The sequence below is a fragment of the Bison bison genome, unplaced genomic scaffold (assembly GCF_000754665.1).
Source record: "Bison bison bison isolate TAMUID 2011002044 unplaced genomic scaffold, Bison_UMD1.0 scf7180017864499, whole genome shotgun sequence".
Classification (NCBI taxonomy): Eukaryota; Metazoa; Chordata; class Mammalia; order Artiodactyla; family Bovidae; genus Bison; species Bison bison.
Window position 1 is genome coordinate 8,547,869 of NW_011495058.1, and position 21,432 is coordinate 8,569,300.

A 21,432-nucleotide genomic window follows, 5' to 3' on the forward strand; every position below is an offset into this window, starting at 1 on the left:
TCTTTTTCTTGGGGATGGTCTTGATCCCTGCCTCCTGTACAATGTCATGAACCTCCATCCATAGTTCTTCAGGCACTCGGTCTATCAGATCTAATCCCTTGAATCTATTTCTCACTTCCACTGTATAATGGTAAGGGATTTGATTTAGGTCATACCTGAATGGTCTAGCGGTTTTCCCTACTTTCTTTAAGTCTGAATTTGGCAAAAAGAAGTTCATGATCTGAGCCACAGTCAGCTCATAGTCACTTTACCCTAATTTTACTTAGATAAAAATGCTTGAGTGCAGAGTATTCACTGTGATTTGTCATGCAGTCCAATCTCCTAGGAAAGATACTCACTCAGAATTTAAGCTCCCAATAACTTGCCATCAAAATTCTCTATAATACAAATAGTCATTCAAGACACTTTGCATCTTTCTTTTTACTATGTAAATATTACAGTATGAATCAAACACTATGTCCTTGACTACCCAATCTTTCCTACAAAAGAACTTTAGAAAAAGAAAGAAAAAAATTCTACTGTATTAGTTTCCAAAGTAAACAGTACATAAAGACCCCAAAAGCTGAAAAATTCTCAAAGGATCATTTGGTCCAACTTCCTGCCTTTAGGCAGGAAAATTACTAAGTCATCCAGGAAGATGCTTATCCCTCTCTCCTTAAAAATCTCCAGAGGAAACAGAGCAGTTGTTGAGTATCTGATACATGCCAGGCATGCACCAGACAGGGAAAAGGAGGTAGCATTATTTCCCAGGTGTTTGCCTACATATTATCTCATTGAATCTGAGTACCTTTTCCAGGATGTGTGTTAGTACTCTCATTTTTACAAATGAAAAAAACTAGGCTCAGAAGTGTTAAATGGAACTAGGATTTCAAGCCAGGAGAAGATCTTTCCATTCCACCATGCTAATAGAAACTGCATAACCAGTTTGCTTACACATGACAATGTTCAATACCCTAATGGTCATAAAGCTCTTCATTCAGCTAACTAAAATGTCTTCTCTGATATGAGCTCATTTTCTCTTATTCCTTGTTCTGTAAATAATAATTATTCCACACCCTCCAAAATATCAATAGCTGAAAACAGTACTCAAATCATTTATTTGCCTTATCTATGGCAAACAAATCCAGCTCTCCACACATTCTCCCTGAAGAATTATTTTTCACTCCTGAGATAATTTTGGCCATTCTTTTTAGGATTTTCTCTGATTATAAAACTTTTTCAAAGCATGATGACTCAAAATGAACACAATGCTCTCAAAAGTAACCACTTACAAAGATTTAAAAATCTTTCTTAAGATTCAGAAAGCAAAAACATTAGGAAGAAACTTGTTTTATATGCTTTTTAATCATGTCAAGTAGAGGGGTTTTCCAAGTATTTTCACCACATTTTTCCAGTCACAACCCAAAAGTTCTCTATTCATATTTTTTGAGTATGAGGCTTGTATGAAGTGCTCTACTTGATAGAAAAGACTCCTTTTTCATTCAAGTATATCCCTTCAGTTCAGTTCAGTCGCTCAGTCGTGTCCGACTCTTTGTGACCCCATGAACCGCAGCACACCAGGCCTCCCTGTCTATCACCAACTCCCAGAGTTTACCCAAACTCATGTCCGTTGAGTCAGTAATGCCATCTAACCATCTCATCCTCTGTCGTCCCCTTCTCCTCCTGCCTTTAATCTTTCCCAACACCAGGGTCTTTTCAAATGAGTCAGCTCTTTACATCAGGTGGCCAAAGTACTGGAGTTTCAGCTTCAACATCAGTCCTTCCAATGAACACCCAGGACTGATCTCCTTTAGGATGGACTGGTTGGATCTCCTTGCAGTCCAAGGGACTCTCAAGAGTCTTCTCCAACACCACAGTTCAAAAGCATCAATTCTTCGGTGCTCAGCTTCCTTTATAATCCAACTCTCACATCCATATGTGGCCACTGGAAAAACCATAGCCTTGACTAGATGGACTTTTGTTGACAAAGTAATGTCTCTGCTTTTTAATATGCTATCTAGCTTGGTCATAAGTTTCCTTCCAAGGAGTAAGCGTCTTTTAATTTCATGGCTGCAATCACCATCTGCAGTGATTTTGGAGCCCCCAAAAATAAAGTCTGACACTGTTTCCACGGTTTCCCCATCTATTTCCCATGGAGTGATGGGACCAGATGCCATGATGCCATGATCTTAGTTTTCTGAATGTTGAGCTTTAAGCCAACTTTTTCACTCTCCACTTTCACTTTCATCAAGAGGCTCTTTAGTTCTTCTTCACTTTCTGCCATAAGGGTGGTGTCATCTGCATATCTGAGGTTATTGATATTTCTCCTGGCAATCTTGATTCCAGCTTGTGCCTCATCCAGCCCAGCATTTCTCATGATGTACTCTGCATATAAGTTAAATAAGCAGGGTGACAATATCCCTTAAAGGACTCCAACCAGAATGCCATGGTTGTTGCTACACGTATCAACCTCTTACTATCAAACTGAAGTTGAATCTTTAAAGATTCCAAATTCATATATAACAAATAATCAATAAGCACCAACTCTGTAGTGATCTGTGTTATACCCTAGGAATACAAAAAAATATCAATAAGCAGCAACCAAACCAAATCAAACCAAAAGAATAAATCAATAAGTACCAAGTCTGTATTATATGTGTTATACTCCAGGGATACAAAAGTAAGCATCTCAAAGACACTCTCCCTGAATTAAGGCACTTACATTCTAAAGTCAGACAGACAGACATACAATTAGCAACAGAATGAAAATTACATAGGACCATCAAGAAAGAGGCTAAGAGTAAGTATCTTCCAGCTGAGAAAATCTGAAAGAAGCAAATATGCATGGACAATATTTCAAAACAATGATCCCAATCTATACTCCCTTTCTGTGTTGGTATTCACACATACATAAATGTTCTTTTTGTCCTACAACATTTAAATAAACTGTTTATATTTATTTTTCTCTTTCTAGTTTTTTAAAAATAAAGTTTTTTTTTCACATTTCTCTGGAATGTTTCCAATTTGTTGACATTTCTATGGCATCTTTGGTGCTTATAAACCAACTCAGTATTATAGTTCCAAGCATACCAGTGCTATATATAGATGAGCTATAATAATCTTCTTGCTCTGCCATGTGAAACAAGAAGGGTCCCAGTTCAACACGATACTGACAATATCAAGAGAATTGACAGAAAGAAACAAGTTGATTAAATAAAATGTTAAACAAAAATAATTTACTCCTATTTTGATTGCATTTACTGGACAGTTTTAAAAGATAGGAATAATAACAGCCTCTATAACAAGGACTATTGACCATTAAGAATCCTCACTCCCAACCAGACATAAGTGCTGAGCTTCCTTACCCTGATAAAGGGAAGACACCTGCCTCCTCATTCCTTAGTCCCTGTAATCCCAACAAGAAATTTTCTAGATGAGAAAATCTTCTCAGACTGTCATGATCAAAAGAAAACATCAGAGGAAAATGAGACTGCAAAAAAGAAAAAATGCACAAACCTATAGATTGTAAACAGATAATTCAGCCTGGTATTTTTTAACTATTTCATGGAGTCAAGCAAAAATAAATTGCTTCTTACCTAATCCTCCCTCTATTGTTCTTTTCAATTTGTAGATGAATTCAAACTGAAGGACATGTCTATTGCTATTCTGTTTCAGACTTTAAAGTAACAGTTGATTTTTATCATATGAAAGCTCATCAATCACTAAACATAAATGTGTTAAATTTCTGAAGAACTTTCTAGAAAAAAAGAGAAGATAAATTTTTCCAGGTCATCTGAATTACAAAAACACAGACAGAGATAGAGAATAAAACTGACATCTTAAATAATATGAGATTACATGACCCCTTACAGAATAAAGAAATTTTTAGCAAACACTAGATAATTCAGAATAAGATATAATACTTCTAAAATGAATGCTTTCTCTAAAAGAAAAAAAATTTTTTTAAATAGGGGAGGTTTCGCCTCTCACAAGAAATATAGGTTATTGCTTGAAAAATTGGTATTGTTAGTATGGGGGCAGAAAGACATGTGTGTGAAATCTCTTACTAGAACACTGCTTTAGAAAAAAAAAGTTTTAGAGAAATTTGAGGATTTTTGCATTCTTATATAAATTTCACAGAGAAATTTCTTTCTCTGGATTTCCTTCCATTTGGGGGCCAAATGTGAGAAAAGCAAAGTAGAATTACACTGTGATATAAGTTCTATGGAATAATAGCTGAACATTCAAATAAGCTTCAATAATAACTATCAGCAGTATTAATATCAGTCACTGGAATTGAGTTTCTTTTCCATTTTGGAAAACTGGTACATTTTTGGAAAATAGGCAGTATTAATAAAGTTAAATATACACCTAACCTGTAACCCATCTGTTCCACTATGAGGTATATATACCCAAGGGAAATAAGTGTGTATTCAAAATAGACAAAAACTGGAAACAGCTCAAATATTCATTTTCAGAACAATGGATACACTGTGGTATAGTCATACAACAGAATGTTACACCATCACTGATACACACAACAATCTAACGAACCTCAAAAAATCTGTGTTGGACAAGATAAGCCAGACACTAAAACGCATATACTACAGGATTCTATCTGCACAAGTCCAAAATAGGTAAAACTAGTCTACACCAGTAGAAGTCAAAATAGTGTTTACCTCTAGGAGGAGGTGGTATTGTTTGGGAAGAGGTATGAGGGAACTCTCTGGAGTGATAGAAATATGCTGTATCTTGAACTGGGTGGTATTTATCCTGGTGTATATATTTGTAAAACATCACTGAACCATACCTTTAAGATTTTTCATTTTGTTATATGTAAGGTATACTTCACTTTTTATGAGATTTAAAAACCATTAAAGATGGGCTACTGCTTGGCCACAAAAAGAATGAAAAGCCATTTGCAGCAATATGGATGGACCCAGAGATTATCGTATGAAGACAGAGGAAGACAAATGTCATATGATATCACCTATATATGGAATCTTAAAAAAAAATGATACAAATGAACTTATTTACAAAACAGAAATAGACTCAAAGACGTAGAAAACAAACTTATGGTTATGAAAGAAGATAACTGGGGGAAGATAAATTAGGAGATTGGAATAAACATACACACACTAATATATATATAATAGGTAAACAAGTTACTATTATAGTACAGGGAACTATATTCAATATCTTGTAATAACCTATAATGGAAAAGAATCCAAAAAATTATATATATATATATATATATACAGCTCAGACAGTAAAGAATTCACCTGCAAGGCAGGAGACCCAGGTCCAATCCCTGGGTTGGGAAGATCCCCTGGAGAAGGAAATAGCAACCCATTCCAGTAGTCTTGCCTGGAGAATTTCATGGCAGAGAACCCTGGTGGGCTACAATCCATGGGGTCAAAAAGAGTCGGACATGACTGAGTGACTAACACTTTCTTTCATTTGTCACTTTACTATACAGCTGAAATTAACACAACATTGTAAATTAACTATACTTCAATTTTTAAAATGGTAAAATTTTAAACGACTGAGCAAGTGCTTTTACACCTAGAGAGTATTATTCTAAATGAAAAAAGTCAGATAGAGAAAGACAAATACTGTAGGACTTCACTCAATTGTGAAAACTAAAAAACAAAACAAATGAAGGAACATAGTTAAACAGAAACAAGAGTTATAAGGAACAAACAAGTTGATTGCCAGAGAGAAGGAGGCTGGGTAGAGGAGAGAAATAGATGAGGAAGATTAAGAGGTACAAACTTCGAGTTACAAAATAAATGAGTCATAGGTATGAAGTGTACCATGTGGGGAATATAGTTAATAATTATATAATACTGCTGTTTTGTAACAGATAACAACTAGATTTAACAAGGGGATCATTTTGAAATGTATACAAATACTGATTCTTTATGGTGCGCCCCAGAAACTAACATAGTGTTGTAAGTCAATCATACTTCAAAAACAAAGTCATAGAAAAAGAGATCACATTGTAGACACCAGAGACAGCCGGTGTGAAGAGTGGGAGCTGGATGAAGGCAGTCTAAAGGTAGAAACTTTCAGTTATAAGATACATATGTACTAGGGATGTAACATACAACATGATAGAGATAATTAACACTGTTGCACCATATATATGAATGTTGTTAAGACAGTAAATCCTAAGAGTACTCATACCACAGGAAAAAAAAATTTTCTATTTCTTTAATGCTGTATCTGTATGAGACAATAGTTCACTAAATCTATTGTGGTCATCATTTCATCATATATTTAAGTCAAATCATTGCTGTACACCTTAGAGTTAAACACTGCTATATGTTAATTCGGAGAAGGCAATGGCACCCCACTCCAGTACTCTTTCTTGGAGAATACCATGGACGGAGGAGCCTGGTAGGCTGCAGTCCATGGGGTCACTAAGAGTCGGACACAACTGAGCGACTTCACTTTCACTTTTTACTTTCATGCATTGGAGAAGGAAATGGTAACCCACTCCAGTGTTCTTGCCTGGAGAATCCCAGGGACAAGGGAGCCTGGTGGGCTGCCGTCTATGGGGTCGCGCAGAGTCGTACACGACTGAAGTGACTTAGCAGTAGCAGTAGCAGCGGTATGTTAATTATATCTGCAAAACCTGGGAGAAAATTTGAGAAAGTACACTATCAACTGTGTATTTTAAAAGATGGGAGACTACTGTGTTTGTTTTTGAATGGAACACCTCTGAAAGCATGCAAAAGAAAAGTGATAGCATTGATTCTCTCCAAGGAGAAGCAGGGGAATTAAGGACAGAGGGAAGGAGATTTACATTGTAGACTCAGATACAGGGTGACAAAGACAAGTCACAGTGCTACATAATGTTCCACTTGAAAGTGAAGGTGTTAGTAACACAGTCATGCCCGACTGTTTGCGACCCCATGGACTGTAGCCTGCCAGGCTCCTCTGTCCACGGAATTCTCTAGGCAACAATACTGGAGTGGGTAGACATACCTTCTCCAGGGGATCCTCTCAGCTTAATTTTATGTAATTTTCTTTCATTTTTTAACTTTTCCATGAGTATATGTCTAATCTAGTCAACCAAACTGTTACTTACAGGGTAACATTAAATTATTTCCAGTATCTAAAACAACACTACACACAGATGGTCAATACATCTTTTTCATTGATTGATATAATTCTTGATGTTTAAATGTATCATAATATATAGGTGAATTATTACTTAGAAAATGTATTGTGTGAAAGTTACTCAGTCATGTTCGACTCTTTGTGACCCCATGGACTGCCAGGGGTCCTCTGTCCATGGAATTCTCCAGGCCAGAATACTGGAGTGGGTAGCCGTTCCCTTCTCCAGGGCATCTTTCCAACCCAGGGATCAAACCCACGTCTCCTGCAGGCGGATTCTTTACCGTCTAAGCCACCAGGGAACATGTACTACCTATGTCTTTAGTATTTTTACTCAGTGTGTTCACACTTTTTTCTTTTTTTTACTTTATTTAATGGCATGTTTAGTTTTCCCCAGGAGTCCATTTTCTTTGATCGAACTATCCACATTTTGGTCATCTATATACTTTAGAGGAACTTCCCAACCCATCATCATGGAGAAGAGTGTTATAAAGTCAAATAATTCTTTCACATCAGAATCAATGCATATAACAATCAGACACAACTACACCCAAGGCGTTAAGTAACATAGTTGAAAATAAACAACCATTTACAATATTCCAGAGGGAAGAAGAAACCCTCCACTATGTATATAGGTCAAAGCAAAGTCGTTGTTTTTCAGTCGCTCTGCTGCTGGTGCTGCTAAGTCGCTTCAGTCGTGTCCGACTCTGTGCGACCCCAGAGACGGCAGCCCACCAGGCTCTGCCATCCCTGGGATTCTCCAGGCAAGAATGCTGGAGTGGGTTGCCATTTCCTTCTCCAATGCATGAAAGTGAAAAGTGAAAGTGAAGTCGCTCAGTCGTGTCAGACTTTAGCGACCACATGGACTGCAGCCTACCAGGCTCCTCCGTCCATGGAATTTTCTAGGCAAAAGTACTGGAGTGGGGTGCCATTGCCTTCTCCAGTTATGTCCAACTCTTTGTGACCCCAGGGAGTATAGCACACCAGGCTCCTCTGTCCCCTTGGACATCCGCAGACTAGTCTAGTCAGCCATTCTATTTCACACAGGAATATTCCAAGGTCACACAAAAGTGCCTTTACTAAGCTTGAGTAATATAATGCATATGGAAAATGTGTTCACCACTTGATCTATTGCTTCTTGCTAATAAGACTGTTATTTCCCATGGGGCCATATTGACATTTAGCATCAAGCACATTCAACACTTCCATTTTTAAAGGCATTCACTTTCCATGGTTTCTTTCTAAAATTGACTCATGTTTAAGCCTATGGGGTCAGTGAAGAGGAAAAATTCTTTGGAATAAATGGGGGGAAATTATGACTATTCTAAAGAAAGATACTTACCTCAGGTCCTGTGATATGCATTAGACCAGAAACAGCAGAGGCAACAGCATCGTAACCAGCTCGCTGAGACAGTGGACCTGTCTGACCATACCCTAAGACAACAAGAATAGATATATATTCAGCACCACCCAGGGAGAGCAATACTATAATGTGTGCTGTGCTGTCACTTCAGTCGTGTCCAACTCTGTGCGATCCTATGGACTGTAGCCTGCCAGGGTCCTCTGTTCATGGGATTCTCCAGGCAAGAATACTGGAGTGGGTTGCAATGCCCTCCTCCAGGGGACCTTGCCAAACCAGGGATCAAACACGCATCTCTTATGTCCCCTGCATTGGCAGGCAAGTTGTTTACCACTAGCGCCACCTGGAAGTCCAATAGTATAACAGAGTGTTAAAAGCATTTGTATCCAGAAATTCTGCAGCATTTTGTTGTATTAAACCTACACCATCCTTTGAAAGTGAAAGTGAAGTCACTCAGTCATGTCTGACTCTTTGTAACCCAATGGACTATAGCCTACCAGGCTCCTCCATCTATGGGATTTTCCAGGCAAGAATACTGGAGTGGATTGCCATTTCCTTCTCCAGATCTTCCTGACCCAGGGATTGAACCAGGGTCTCCCGCACTGTAGACAGACGCTTTACCCTCTGAGCCACCAGGGAAGTTCCTTTGAAGGAGGCAGTAAAAATTTAATTATGGTGTTACACCACAGACGTTGCAAACTTGTAACTTGTGGGCCAGATTCTCCATGTATGAATGTTTTATCTGGACTTAAGAGTGTTTTGAAAAGTTTTTACTTAGTTTCCAATGTTTAAAGATCAGGAAATAGCACATAAAATAGGCTTTACCTGAAAAAAAAAAACAGAACATACGCTCAAACCTAGGCTCACATCCTCACATGGCAATAACCAATAAGCCACGTTCTTCCCTTTGCATAGGGCATAAATTCTCCAATTTGCCCCAATTTCCACCCCTCCTTAATCCTCTATGGTTTAGTCTGATTCAGTCATCAACCAATAGGTATTTGCTGCTGCTGCTGCTAAGTCACTTCAGTTGTGTCCGACTCTGTGCAACCCCATAGACGGCAGCCCACTAGGCTCCCCCATCCCCGGGATTCTCCAGGCAAGAACACTGGAGTGGGTTGCCATTTCCTTCTCCGATGCACGATAGTAAAAAGTGAAAGTGAAGTCGCTCAGTCGTGTCCCACCCTCAGCGATTCCATGGACTGCAGCCTACCAGGCTCCTCCATCCATGGGATTTTCCAGGCAGGAGTACTGGAGTGGGGTGCCACCGCCTTCTGCAAGAATACTAAAGTGGGTAGCCTTTCCCTTCTCCAGGGGATCTTCCGGACACAGGGATCGAACCCAGGTCTCTCACACTGCAGGCAGATTCTTTACTGTCTGAGCCACTGCTTGTAATGTGGGAGACCTGGGTTCTATCCCTGGATTAGGAAGATCCCCTGGAGGTGGGTTTCCATGCCCTGAAATTTGAACAAAAAGAGAATTAATATATCTCCTGACAGTGCTTTTTAGGATTACAAACAGAAGGGAAAGCTATCACCTTTTCTTTGCCATCAGCAAAAATTAGAAGAACAGAAACATGTTTTAACCTGCTCTCCTCGTCCTAGGCTTACCGTTGGATAATATGAGGAGCTACATGAATCTGTCTCCAAATTCCATATATTTGGTTGCTCCTCCAGCAACCTGGAACACTCTCCCTCTATTTCATTCTATATATCTACATACCTCACATCCTCCAACCCTAAACTGGAATGTGTCCTTACCAGAGAGGTCTTCTCTGGAGAACTTTTATGAGAGATCACTCTTACTTCTCACTCTTAATCCCCCTTTCATGATTGTATTTGACTTTATACCTCTCATCACCACAAGATACATAATAAAGTTTATTTATTTTCTGTATCCTCCCTACTCAAAGGTAAGCTCAAGAGATTTTTTTTTTCAATTTAATTCACTGCAGTATTGCCAACATCTAGAATAGAATTCAGTAATGGTTACCAAATGAATAAATGAATGAATATTGGTTACAAAAAAAAGTTATCTTTTAAGAAAGAAACAAATTAATTACTACAGAAACTAAAGAGGCTTTTTCCTCTGTTTTGTTTTGGACTAAAATGATGACGTAGAAGGCATTTTCCTCCTTCCGTGCACAGAGTGGATGTACAGCTCCACACAGAGCACTTCCCTCTGAGAGGAATTTGGGAATTGAGAAACTAGAGAAATCGACTAGAATGACTCCTACACATTGGGTAACACAGAAAAGATCCATAAAGGCTGAGACAGTCTCACCATTAACCTTGCTCCAGGCGCAGCACCATACGATTAGGCGGAAACTCCAAACTCCCAGCGTCTCCCTAAGGAACAAACAGTACAGGCGGCACAGCAAGTGTCCCGGCTTTTAAGGCTCCTCCCTGAGGAACGGTCCCCTAAAACTCCTATCTCTGACAGCCAGAATTCATGAGTCCTACGGGACTATGGCAAACAAAGAAGCTAATTACAGGCTCATGAACATTAACCACAGCTATCCCCCACAGGTCTCAAGACTGGAGGAGCAGCAAAAATGGCCATCTCCCAGTCCTCCCCCAGAAAGGCTTTAACTGGATACTCTACAAGCTGCTGCCTAAGGATCCTGACACTAATTGAAATCTAAATGACCCTACCTAATTGACATCTAACTGAAACCTGAAGGAATCAGTGGGCACTTGCCCACCTTCTCTATGCAGCTCACTCCCACAATAAAATCAGGTCACCATCATCTCTCTAGAAGGAGTTTCTAGAGAGATGGGGCACATGTCTTGTGCCCCAACTTTTGCAGATACTGCCTGGGAGATGGGCCCCCATATCACCTGGTTCCGACTACCAACAGTGCCTGCAGTTAATAAGTCAAACTGGATTATGGCAAAGAAATAAGCAGATTTTTAATGGGCCCAGGAATACCCTCCCCCCAACACACACACACAGCTATCTACCCAGATTCAGTGCAAAGCAAGAAGACAAATATACCAATCTCCCAGTTTCTCCCCAGAAACTGCTTGACAGCATACATTCCCAGCTGTTGCCTGAGGGTCTGGCTTCTAATCTGCCTGTATCTAGGCCTCACAACAGTCTTTCCCTTTGGAACATTGACGGGTCTTCACATACCCTAAACTACTAAAAGGCATGAAATAAAAAGACAGTGGCTTGGATAATCACAAAGGTTTGTGAGGCAACCACGAATCCAGGCTGGGTTAATACACAGGATTTATCTCCTATGCAAGACTAATCTGCCAAGACTGAGAGAGGTGCTGTTTTAGCTAATGCATGAAAACCAATACAAGCATTCAAGGAAAATGAAGAAACATGGGAATATGTTCCAAACAAGAGAACAAGTAAAGTCTCCAAAAACCAATCTTAATGAAACAGACAAAAGTCATTTATCTCACAAAGAGTTCAACATAATGCTCAGAAGGATGCTCACAGAGGTCAGGAAAGCAGTGCATAAGCAAAGAAAGATTTTTCAACAGAGATTAATGATATTATAAAGTACCAAACAGATAGTATAGAGATAAAGAATAAAATAACTATACTGAAAAATTCGATAGAAAGGACCAACAGCAGACCAGATCAAATGATAATATCAGTGAATTAGGAGACAGAGCAGTGGAATACAACCAAGCAATGAAGCAAAAAGAAAAAAAAAAGACTAAAAAAGAAGTGAAGATAGCTTAAGAGATTTATAAGGCACTGAAAATGGGTCAATATACACATTATAAAAATCCTAGAAGGGGAGTCAGTTCAGTCATGCAGTCATGTCTGACTCTTTTTGACCCCACAGACTGCAGCACGCCAGGCCTCCCTGTCCATCACCAACTCCCAGAGCTTGCTCAAACTCCTGTCCATCAAGTCGGTGATGCTATCCAACCATCTCATCCTCTGTCGTCCCTTAGAAGAAGAGGAGGGCTTTATTCAAAGAAAAATGTAGAAAGGGAGGGCTTTATTCAAAGAAATAATAGGAAAGATTGAGGGTAAGATGAGAAGGCGGAGACAGAGGATGAGATGGTTGGATGGCATCACTGACTCAATGGACATGAGTTTGAGCAAACTGTGGGAGATAGTGAAGGACACGGAAGCCTGGGTGCTGCAGTTCATGGGGTCACAAAGAGTTGGACACGACTTAGCAACTCAGCAACAATGACTGAACACTTCCCTAACCTTTGCGGGGGGTGGGGGGGGGGCACAAAACATCCAAATCTAGGCAGTCCAGGGAGTACCAAGTATAACTAAATTGTCAAAAGTTGAAGACAAAGAACCATAAAAACAGCAACAGAAAAGCAACCTGGTACTTACAAGGGAACCCTCATAAGATTATCAGTGGATTCTACCTTGCAGGTCAGAAGGCAGTGGGATGAGATATTCAAAGTACTGAAAGAAAAAAAAAGATTGCCAAACAAGAATACTCAATAAAAGTCCTTCAGACATGAAGAGAGATAAAGAATTTCCAGATAAATAAAAGCTGAAGGAATTTATCACCACTAGACTGTTCTTACAAGGTATGTTAAAGGGATTTCTTCAGTTTGAAACAAAAGGATGCTAAGTAGCAACATTAAAACATGAAAGTGTAAAACTCACTGATAAAAGTAAATATATGGTTAAATTCAGAATGCTGTAATATTATAATAATGGTGAGTAAATCACTTATAACTGGTATAAAGATTAAAACTAAAAGTATTAAGCCCACCTATAACTACAAGAATTTGTTCATGATACATAAGATTTAAAAAGATGTAAATCATGACATCAAAACATTAAATGCTGGAGAAGAGTGAAAATGTAAAACCTTTTTATACATCTAAAGTCAAGTTGCTATCAGCTTAAAATAGATTATTATAGCTTTCAGATGTTTTATGTAAGCCTCATGGTAACACAATGCAAAATTCCATTGTAGGTACACAAAAGAGTAATCTAAGCATATAACTACAGAAAATCATCAAATCACAAAGGAAGGAAACAAGAGTGAAAGAAAGGAACAAAGAAATTATAAAACAACCAGAAAACAATTAACAAAATGGTAATGGTAAGGCCATTGTTGTTGGTTAGTCGCTAAACTGTGTCTGACTCTTTTGCAACCCCATGGACTATAGCCTGCCTGGCTCCTCTGTCTCTGGTATTTCCCAGGCAAGAATACTGGAGTGGATTGCCATTTCCTTCTCCAGGGAATCTTTGCAACCCAGAGATCAAACCTGCATTTCCTGCATTGAAGGCAGATTCTTTACCTCTGAGCCACCAGGGCTTCCCAATGGAAGCTGTAACTATCAAAAATTACTTTAAATGTACATGGGATAAATTTTCCAGTCAAAAAACACAGGAGTGGCTGAATGGATAAAATGAACAAAACTCAACTATATGCTGCTTACAATACAGCTTTACACAGACTGAAAGTGAAGGCATGGGAAAAGGCACTCTATGCAAATAAAAATTAGAAGAAAGTAACGTATCTATAGTTATCAGCTAAGGTAGGCTTTAGGACAAAGACAAGAGAAAAAAAGGTTATTTTATAGTGACAGAGGGTCAGTCCAACAAGAGGATATAATATATGTAAATATTTATGCACCCAACATACAAGCACCTAGACATTTAAAGCAAATATTAATAGACCTGAAGGGAGAAATAGACAGCAAAGAAATGCAAAAAGATAAAATGGTTGTCTGAGGAGGCCTTACAAATAGCTGAGAAAAGAAGAGAAGCAAAAAGCAAAGGAGAAAAGGAAAGATATACCCATCTGAACGCAGAGTTCCAGAGAATAGCAAGAAGAGACAAGAAAGCTTTTTTAAGTGAACAATGCAAAGAAATAGAGGAAAACAGTACAATGGGAAAGATCAGATATCTCTTCAAGAAAATTAGAGATATCAAGGGAACTTTTCATGCAAAGATAGGCACAATAAAGGACAGAAATGGTATGGACTTAACAGAAGCAAAAGATATTAAGAAGAGGTGGAAAGAATACACAGAACTATACAAAAAAGATCTTAAAGACCCAGATAATCATGACAGTATGATCACTCATATAGAGCCAGACATCCTGGAACGTGAAGTCAAGTGGGCCTTAGGAAGCATCACTACAAACAAAGCTAGTGGAGGTGATGGAATTCCAGTTGAGCTATTGAAAATCCTAAAATATGATGCTGCGAAAGTACTGCACTCAATATGCCAGCAAATTTGGAAAACTCAGCAGTGGCCACAGGACTGAAAAGTCAGTTTTCATTTCAATCCCAAAGAAAGGCAATGCCAAAGAATGTTCAAACTACTGCACAGTTGCATTCATTTCACATGCTAGCAAGGTGATGCTCAAAATCCTTCAAGCTAGGCTTCAATAGTATATGAACTGAGAAATTCCAGATGTACAAGCTGGATTTAGAAAAGACAGAGAAACCAGAAATTAAATTGTCAACATCTGTTGGGTCATAGAACAAGCTAGAGAATTCCAAAAAACATCTACTGCTCCATTGACTACACTAAAGCTTTTAACTGTGTAGATCACAACAAACTGTGGAAAATTCTGAAAGAGATGGGAATACCAGACCAACTTACCTGCCTCTTGAGAAATCTGTATGCAGGTCAAGAAGCAACAATTAGAACCAGACACGGAACAACGGACTGGTTCCAAATTGGGAAAGAAGTACATCAAGGCTGTACACTGTCACCCTTCTTATTTAATTTATACGCAGAGTACATCATGAAAAACGCCAGGCTGATGAAGTACAAGCTGGAATCAAGATTGTGGGGGGAAATATCTACAACATCAGACATGCGGATGATACCACCCTTATGACAGTAAGTGAGGAGGAACTGAAGAGCCTCTTGATGAGGGTGAAAAAGGAGAGTGAAAACCTGGCTTAAAACTCAATATTCAAAAAACGAATATCATGATATCTGGTCCCATCACTTCATGGCAAATAGATGAGGAAAAAATGGAAACAGGGACAGACTTTATTTTCTTGTGCTCCAAAATCACTGTGGACAGTGACTCCAGCCATGAAATTAAAAGACACTTGCTGCTTGGAAAAAAAGCAATGACAAACCTAGACAGCATATTAAAAAGCAGAGACATTACTTTGCCTACAAAAGTCCATCTAGTCAAAGCTGTGGTTTTTCCAGTAGTCACGTATGGAGGTGAGAGCTGGACAACAAAAAAGGCTGAGTGCCGAAGAACTGATGCCTTCAAACTGTGGTGCTGGAGAAGACGCTTGAGAGTCCCTTGGACGGCAAGGAGATCAAACAAGTAAATCCAAAAGGAAATCAGTCCCAAATATTCACTGGAAGGACTCATGCTGAAACTGAAGTTCCAATACTTTGGCCACCTCATGTGAAGAGTGACTCGTTGGAAAAGACCCGGATGCTGGGAAAGACTGAAGGCAGAAGGAGAAGGCGATGACAGAGGACGAGATGGTGGACAGCATCACAGACTCAGTGCACATGAGTTTGAGCAAACTCTGAGAGATGGTGAACGACAGGGAAGCCTGATGTGCTGCAATCCCTGGGATCGCAGAGTTGGACATGACTGAGCCATTGAACAACAACAGTAACAGTGCGTGACGCGTGCTAAGTCGCTTCAGTCGTGTCTGACTCTTTGCAACCCCAAGGACTGTCGCCCACCAGGCTCCTCTGTCCATGGGATTCTCAAGCCAAGAATACTGGAATGGGTTGCTGTGCCCTCTTCCAGGGGATCTTCCTGACCCAGGGAGAGAACTGGTGTCTCAGGTCTCCTGCATTGGCAAGCAGGTTCTTTGCCACTAGCACCACCCGGGAAGCCCCACAGTAACAGTGGGGTACTTTACTGCCCCACTTTCAACAGTAGCTTAATCATCTAAACAGAAAATACTCAACTTAAACTACATATTAAACCTAATGGAATTTACAGACATTTACATCATTTTCATCCATCAGCAGTAAAATACACATTTTTCTCAAGCACACAGGGAAATTTCTCAGAATAAATCATATGTAGGCAACAAAACAAGGCTTAAACTTTAAGAAGACAGAAGTCATATAAAACATATTTTCTGACCACAGTGACAGAAAACTAGAAATCAATTACAAGAAGAAAAATAGAAAATTCACAAATAGATATAGATTAAACCTATTACCCGGAGAAGGCAATGGCATCCCACTCCAGTACTCTTGCCTGGAAAATCCCATGGACAGAGGAGCCTGGAAGGCTGCAGTCCGTGGGGTCGCTAAGAGTCGGACACGACTGAGAGACTTCACTTTCATGCATTGGAGAGGGAAATGGCAACCCACTCCAGTGTTCTTGCCTGGAGAATCCCAGGGACTGGGGAGCCTGGTAGGCTGCCGTCTATGGGGTCACACAGAGTCGGACACAACTGAAGCGACTCAGCAGCAGCAGCAGCAAACCTATTACCACACAACGTGTCAAAGAATAAATCAAAACATAAATCAAAAAATTCTCTGAGACAAAAAAAATAATGGAAATACAACCTACCAAAAATTTGGGATGCAGCAAACACAGTTCTAAAGGTAAAGTTCACCTGGTAAATTCCTACATAAAGAAACAAGAATGATCTCAAAGAGAAACAAGAATGATCTCAAATAAACAACCTAACTTCAAACATCAAGTAACCAGAAAAACAGTATCAAATGAAGCTCTAAGTTAGAAGATGGAAGAAAATATCAACGAACAGTGAAGAAATAAATCTAAGAGGGACTAAAAGAGACAATAGAAAAGATCAGTAAAACTAAGAGCTGGTTCTTTGAAAAGATAAATAAAATTGACAAACTTTTAGACTCACCAAAAAAAATAGAGTAAGAATTCAAATAAATAAAATCAGAAAGGAGAGAGGAGATGTCACAGCTGACACCACAGAAATGCAAAGAGTCATAAGAGACTACTATGGAAAGGTGTATACCAACAAATTGGACAACCTAGGAGAAAAGGATAGATTTCTAGAAACTTCAGGACTGAATCATGAAGAAACAGAAAATCTGAATAGACCAATTACTGGTAAGGAGATGAAATCAGTAAACCAAAACCTCCCAACAAACAAATGTCCAAGACCAGAGGTTTCAATGGTGAATTCTACCAAACGTTTAAAGAATTGATAGTCCAGGGCAGCTAGTTGACAGCTGTAAAGGGCATCCTAAACCAGACCTGGACACAGTGGTTTTCCAACCACCAGCATCCCCAGCATAAAGCAGGCCTCCAGGAGCAGAGAGAAGCTCCACGTAAGGCAGGAACACTCTGTGCTGGTGAACCACCTGTTCTCTCAGCAGGAAGTCAAGAGAAGGAATTGATTTCAGTCCACTCTGAGTAGGGAGTATCAGCAGCCAGGAACCCCAGTGCCTCAAATGGGACAAAAAGAAGGCTCTCATCATCAGCACAACTCTAAATGAAGTCTTCCAAGTAAGGCCTGCAGGAAAACATGCTCAGAGAAACAGTTTGCTAAGTAAAAGGCACCATAATACTTGCCTTGTGATACAAATTCTCTTGTTCAGCTTACAACAAGGAGGAGGCACAAATATCCTAATTACTTTAAATTACAACTTCCAGACATTTCTATTAGAGAGAAATATAAATAGTTACTCTCACAGAAGCAGCATGGATAGTGAATAAGAGGGTGAGTTCCAGGACTGAAAAAAGTCTGGATTCCAACCAAGGCCCTGCGGGGTACTGAACCCTCAACAATTCATGGAATCCCCCTGAGTTTCAGTTTCCACAGTATTCGCACGTATCTCATAGAAATATTGTGCAAGTGTACATGCTAAGTCGCTTCAGTCATATCTGACTCTCTGTGACCCCATGGACTGTAGCCCACCAGGCGCCCCTGTCCATGGGATTCTCCAGGTAAGAATACTAGAGCGGGCTGCCATGCTCTCCTCCTGGGAATCTTCCCAACTCAGGGATCGAACCCACATTTCTTACATCTCCTGCATTGGCAGGCAGGTTCTTTACCACTAGCGCCCCTGGGAAGCCCCCAAAGATATAATTATGAGGGTTCGATTTGATAAAACATCAGAAGCAAAGTACATTTTACATTGATAGCTAAATGTATTTAGTTAATAAATATGCATTGATTAATATAGTAATAATATAGTAGTTTTCCCTTTCCACAAGATATTCAGAATAACAAGAACTGCCTTGAGGTATGTTGAAATGATGAGAATAAATATTCTAGGCGTTGCAATTATGTTGTTTAAGAACCCATTAAACTTGAAAGTTTATGTACTTGGAAACTAGCACGTGGCCATTTTAGAAAAGAAACTTGACAATAACAAAATATATTTTTGTTGTAATGAGTCAAAACTTATTCTACCTTTCACCTTATTCTTGCCTTAAGTACTTAAATACTGACAACTAGTAACATCAACAAATACTTATGACAATAAATAAAAAATTTTACCACAGGAAACTGATATTATCAAAATGGCATTTTGCAAAGATTACTCTGTGGGCAATGTGAAGATTGAATTATTAATTAATAATTTAACAAAGCTGAAAAAATGGTAAGCATGGGATCCAGATAGTTCTTTTTAAATTTTATTTTTAGCTCTACAATTCCAAAAACGATCCTGATCAAATCCAAAATAAAGAGGACAAATTTAAGCATGTTACTTATATTTTATATTCAAGTACAGGAGGTAAGGAAAACTAAGGCAATTACGAAAAATCAGAGAGGAACATCTTTTCCTCTGCTGTTTACTCCCCAGAGCCCTTACTCACTTACCTTCATTTTATGGAGCAATGGCGCCATCTTGTGGCTCTTATGAACACTGACTATAAAGCAAAATGAACTTCCAGACATGAGTAAAATTGCAAGGGAAGGGAACTAGAGGGAAAAGATTTCCTTCCTATCTTTTAATGTTTGCCCTGAATACTCATTTTTCTTCTTAGTCGTGCCTTAACTTTTTGTTTCCTTCTTCTCCTTAACCAAAATAGGAGTATGTTTAAAGTCAGTATCATTCCAGCAGCTATAAAAACTCCAAAAACAGGTTGCTTACTTGAAAAAACAGAAGCAATAAAATATTCTACAATAAATAAGGGAATCCTTTAAAATGTGTACAAATGTCTAGACTTCCTTTCTTTGCCCATTTTCTGGTGTGTAAATTATTTCTGAATTAAAAGATTATACACTCGATGTATTTTATTTTTAAAAAAATATTTATTTTCTTATCTGTGCACTGAAACACTGAAAAGGCCTAGAAGCAAAGACTAACCCAGTAGCAAAGAGCATCCCTAGTATCTAGACTGTGGTCTCTAAATGCCATTTTCCACTAAAAGAAATTAAGATTCTCGGGGAAATGGTTGATTCCAAGACAGGGCAGGAAAAGTACAAAGTTCACCTATAATATCTTATTATGTTGTTGTTTAGTCACTAACTCATGTCTAACTCTTCTGAGACCACGTGGACTGTAGCCCACCTGGCTCCTCTATCCATGGGATTTCCCAGGCAAGAATACTGGAGTACCCTACCATTTCCTCCTCCAGGGGATTTTCCCAATCCAGGGATTGAACCTGTATCTTCTGCACTGGCAGTCTGTGCCACCAGGGAAGCCCATATCTTATTATATTAGAAATCAAAGAAGTTATCAGACTACTACTCATGTCAAAAGTATGCACAAGCCAACTTAAAAAGGCCCCCACTGACCAAAGATGAGATCATTTTGAGAATCAATAAGGATAAGAGCTGCAGTGGACTGAAACGCATCAAATGTGTTAAATTCTGTGAGTTCATAATGATATTTTTTTAATCATCAGTCACCCTTGGAAGATTCTAAGGCATAAATTCATTATTATGATAATTGGTAAATAGAATTTACAGCCATCCTGCCTTTACTTAGTGATCTCTATCTCAGGATAATCAAACAGTTGATGAGGGGAACATTATTTTTATGAAAGTACTCCAATCAATATACAAAGAAGGAACAGCAGGATTAGGATATCATCCTTTTGTAACTCCCAAGGGGCTTTCCCTGTGGCAAAATGGTAAAGAATCTGCCTATAGGAGACTCAAGAGACGCAGGTTCCATCCTTGGGTTGGGAAGATCCCCTGGTGTAGGAAATGGCAACCTACTCCAGTATTCTTGCCTGGGAAATTCCATGGACAGACAAGCCTGGTGGGCTACAGTCCATGGAGTCACAAAGAGTCAGACACACACACAATAGACCTAGGCAATCATCACCAGTGGCTGCTGATACCACAAAAAAGAGCCAGGGCCAACCCATATGTGCCTCTGAGTGGAACTACACATCACCTTCTATGACATATTGCAATCCAAAAAAAAAAACCCAAAATGTGAGCAAACCTATAGATATGTCAATTTGGAAATAACAAGAAAAATTAAACAACATAGGAGTGCAATCAGCAAAATTCAATCTACCAACAGAAAAAAATAAACTGGGTTTTTTAAAACAAACAAACGGTAAGAAACAAGAGACTGAGAAAGAACTATAAATTAAAGGAGATGTAGGGGACATATCAATGAACCGCAATGGTTAGACTTTTATTTGTATCCCAATTCAAATTAACAAACAGTAAAACAGAGAGACAGAACTGGGAAAACCTGAACACCAGTTGAATATCTTGGTGTCATTAAGTAATTATAGTTAGTTAGCATTAGTCACTCAGTCATGTCCGACTCTGTGACCCCATGGACTGTAGTCACCAGGCCCCTCTGTGGGATTATCCAGGCAAGTATACTGGAGTAGGTTGCCATTCCTTTCTCTAGGGGATCTTTCCAACCCAGGGATTGAACCCAGGTCTCCCACACTGTAGGCAGATTCTTTACTGTCTGAACCACCAGGGAAGCCCATTAAGTAATTATAGGGTTGGTTTAATTTACATGTGATGACATTGGGTGTTTATGCTTTAAAAGCAGTCCTTTTATTTTAGGCATGTTTTGAAATATTTAGAAATAAAATAATTTAACATCTGAGATTTGCTTTTAAGTGATCAGGGGAAGAGAGAATAGGTAGGATTGTA

General features: G+C 39.1%; 1 protein-coding gene across 5 annotated transcripts in view; it reads right to left on the reverse strand.

The window, feature by feature from the left end:
• SUGCT (succinyl-CoA:glutarate-CoA transferase) overlaps window positions 1-21,432 on the reverse strand; it is a 783,088-nt gene that overhangs the window by 698,505 nt on the left and 63,151 nt on the right. For all 5 annotated transcript variants that reach the window (XM_010829093.1, XM_010829095.1, XM_010829091.1 and 2 more), the window contains exon 7: window positions 8,447-8,538. In XM_010829093.1, the coding sequence (XP_010827395.1) occupies window positions 8,447-8,538 (92 nt within the window). The remainder of the gene's footprint in view (window positions 1-8,446; window positions 8,539-21,432) is intronic.